This window comes from Clupea harengus, chromosome 9 (assembly GCF_900700415.2).
Source record: "Clupea harengus chromosome 9, Ch_v2.0.2, whole genome shotgun sequence".
In the NCBI taxonomy this organism is placed as follows: domain Eukaryota; kingdom Metazoa; phylum Chordata; class Actinopteri; order Clupeiformes; family Clupeidae; genus Clupea; species Clupea harengus.
Window position 1 is genome coordinate 30,162,078 of NC_045160.1, and position 2,500 is coordinate 30,164,577.

The 2,500-nt window shown below is 54.4% G+C and overlaps 1 protein-coding gene across 1 annotated transcript in view; it reads left to right on the forward strand.

Annotated features, from left to right (window-relative positions):
* LOC105904529 (transmembrane O-methyltransferase homolog) overlaps window positions 1–2,225 on the forward strand; it is a 4,905-nt gene extending 2,680 nt beyond the window's left edge. The window contains exon 3 of the mRNA XM_031572957.2: window positions 1,947–2,225. Within this exon, the coding sequence (XP_031428817.1) occupies window positions 1,947–2,225 (279 nt within the window). The remainder of the gene's footprint in view (window positions 1–1,946) is intronic.
* The last annotated feature ends 275 nt before the right edge of the window (window positions 2,226–2,500 follow it).

The window sequence follows — 2,500 nt, forward strand, 5'->3', positions numbered from 1 at the left end:
GTGTGTGTGTGAGTGCAAGCGTGAGTGAGAGTGTGTGTGAGTGTGTGTGAGTGCGTGTGAGTGCAAGCCACCCACTGCCATTAGCCCCACCCACCACCACTAACCCTCTTTTTAAACATAGGTGTTCAATGTACCATCTGGTACAGAAGAGCTGATTGTATTTAGGTAATAAATTAAAAAAAGGACAAAAATTTGGGACACAGGTGATTGGCCTACAGAAGAGGGGGAATCAGGGTAGTGTGTGGTGATTGGCCGACAGAAGAGGGGGAATCAGGGTGGTGATTGGCCGACGGAAGAGGGGGAATCAGGGTGGTGATTGGCCTACAGAAGAGGGGGAATCAGGGTGGTGATTGGCCGACAGAAGAGGGGGAATCAGGGTAGTGTGTGGTGATTGGCCGACAGAAGAGGGGGAATCAGGGTGGTGATTGGCCTACAGAAGAGGGGGAATCAGGGTGGTGCCGCCCTCCTGTGTGGTGATTGGCCCCCATCACTGTCATACTGTATAGCCACACCCCCATCACTGTCATACTGTATAGCCACACCCCCCATCACTGTCATACTGTATAGCCACACCCCCATCACTGTCATACTGTATAGCCACACCCCCATCACTGTCATACTGTATAGCCACACCCCCTTCACTGTCATACTGTATAGCCACACCCCCCATCACTCTCATACTGTATAGCCACACCCCCTTCACTGTCATACTGTATAGCCACACCCCCTTCACTGTCATACTGTATAGCCACACCCCCATCACTCTCATACTGTATAGCCACACCCCCATCACTCTCATACTGTATAGCCACACCCCCTTCACTGTCATACTGTATAGCCACACCCCCATCACTGTCATACTGTATAGCCACACCCCCATCACTGTCATACTGTATAGCCCCACCCCCTTCACTGTCATACTGTATAGCCACACCCCCATCACTTTAATACTGTATAGCCACACACACAACACCACCAACACAGTGTGTGTGTGTGTGTGTGTGTGTGTGTGTGTCCTCCCCAGACCTTCAGTGCTCAGGTGGGCTATCTCCCGGGCCTTTCTGTGTGGAGTTTGCATGTTCTCCCCGTGTTCACAAGGGGTTTCCTCCACTAAGGACCCCAACAGAAAAACATGCTGAAGAACAGAACAGAACACTGAGTGTGTGTGTGTGTGTGTGTGTGTGTGTGTGTGTGTGTGTTTCCTCCACATAGAACCCCAACAGAAAAACATGCAGAAGAAACTGAACCAAGACAGGTCACTTGACTTGGTCCCCGAGCGCCTAAAGGCTGCCCACTGCTCCTGTGTGTGTGTGTGTGTGTGGGGGGGGGGGGGGGGGGCCCTAAGCCAGAGCCTCTGCATGAAGCGCTGTTATGTATCTCTTATTTGTGGTTGAAAGGTGTATTTTGTTCATTTGCTGTTGGCTTTAATTGAACCTGCGCTGTGTTATAAAATGTGCATTTGTGTGTGTGTGTGTGCGTGTGTGCCTGCGTGTGTGCGTGTGTGTGTGTGTGCGTGTGTGTCTGTGTGTGTGTGTGTGTGCGTGTGTGTCTGTGTGTGTGTCTGTGTGCGTGTGTGTCTGTGTGTGTGTGTGCGTGTGTGTGTGTGCGTGTGTGTGTGTGTGTCTGTGTGTGTGTGTGCGTGTGTGTCTGTGTGTGTGTGTGCGTGCGTGTGTGCCAGGGGCGTAAAAAGAGACAATGCAGCCAGTGCGGTGGGTTTGTGGGCTACGCAGGGTGGCAGCACGTGGGTTTGTGGGATACGCAGGCGGGTGGCAGTGCGGTGGGTTTGTGGGATACGCTGGCGGGTGGCAGTGCGGTGGGTTCGTGGGCTACGCAGGCGGGTGGCAGTGCGGTGGGTTTGTGGGCTACGCTGGGTGGCAGTGCGGTGGGTTTGTGGGCTACGCAGGGTGGCAGTGCGGTGGGTTGTGGGCTACGCAGGCGGGTGGCAGTGCGGTGGGTTTGTGGGCTACGCAGGCGGGTGGCAGTGCGGTGGGTTTGTGGGCTACGCAGGCGGGTGGCAGTGCGGTGGGTTTGTGGGCTACGCAGGGTGGCAGTGCGGTGGGTTTGTGGGCTACGCAGGGTGGCAGTGCGGTGGGTTTGTGGGCTACGCAGGCGGGTGGCAGTGCGGTGGGTTTGTGGGCTACGCAGGCGGGTGGCAGTGCGGTGGGTTTGTGGGCTACGCTGGGTGGCAGTGCGGTGGGTTTGTGGGCTACGCAGGCGGGTGGTAGTGCGGTGGGTTTGTGGGCTACGCTGGCGGGTGGCAGTGCGGTGGGTTTGTGGGCTACGCTGGCCCTGCCTTAGTGCTTTTCTCAGTCATATAACTGTCAGAGTGTCGCCAGTTTAATGCGACTGTGACCAACGATGAATTTATTTGGATTCTCCAGGATACCGTATTCTATATATGCCCTCAAAATGGCAAACCTGTCTCTGTCATGGTTTTCATTATTTTTGGGGGGAAATCGTCAGCAGCAATCTATAACACAATTATTTGCTTATCGTACAT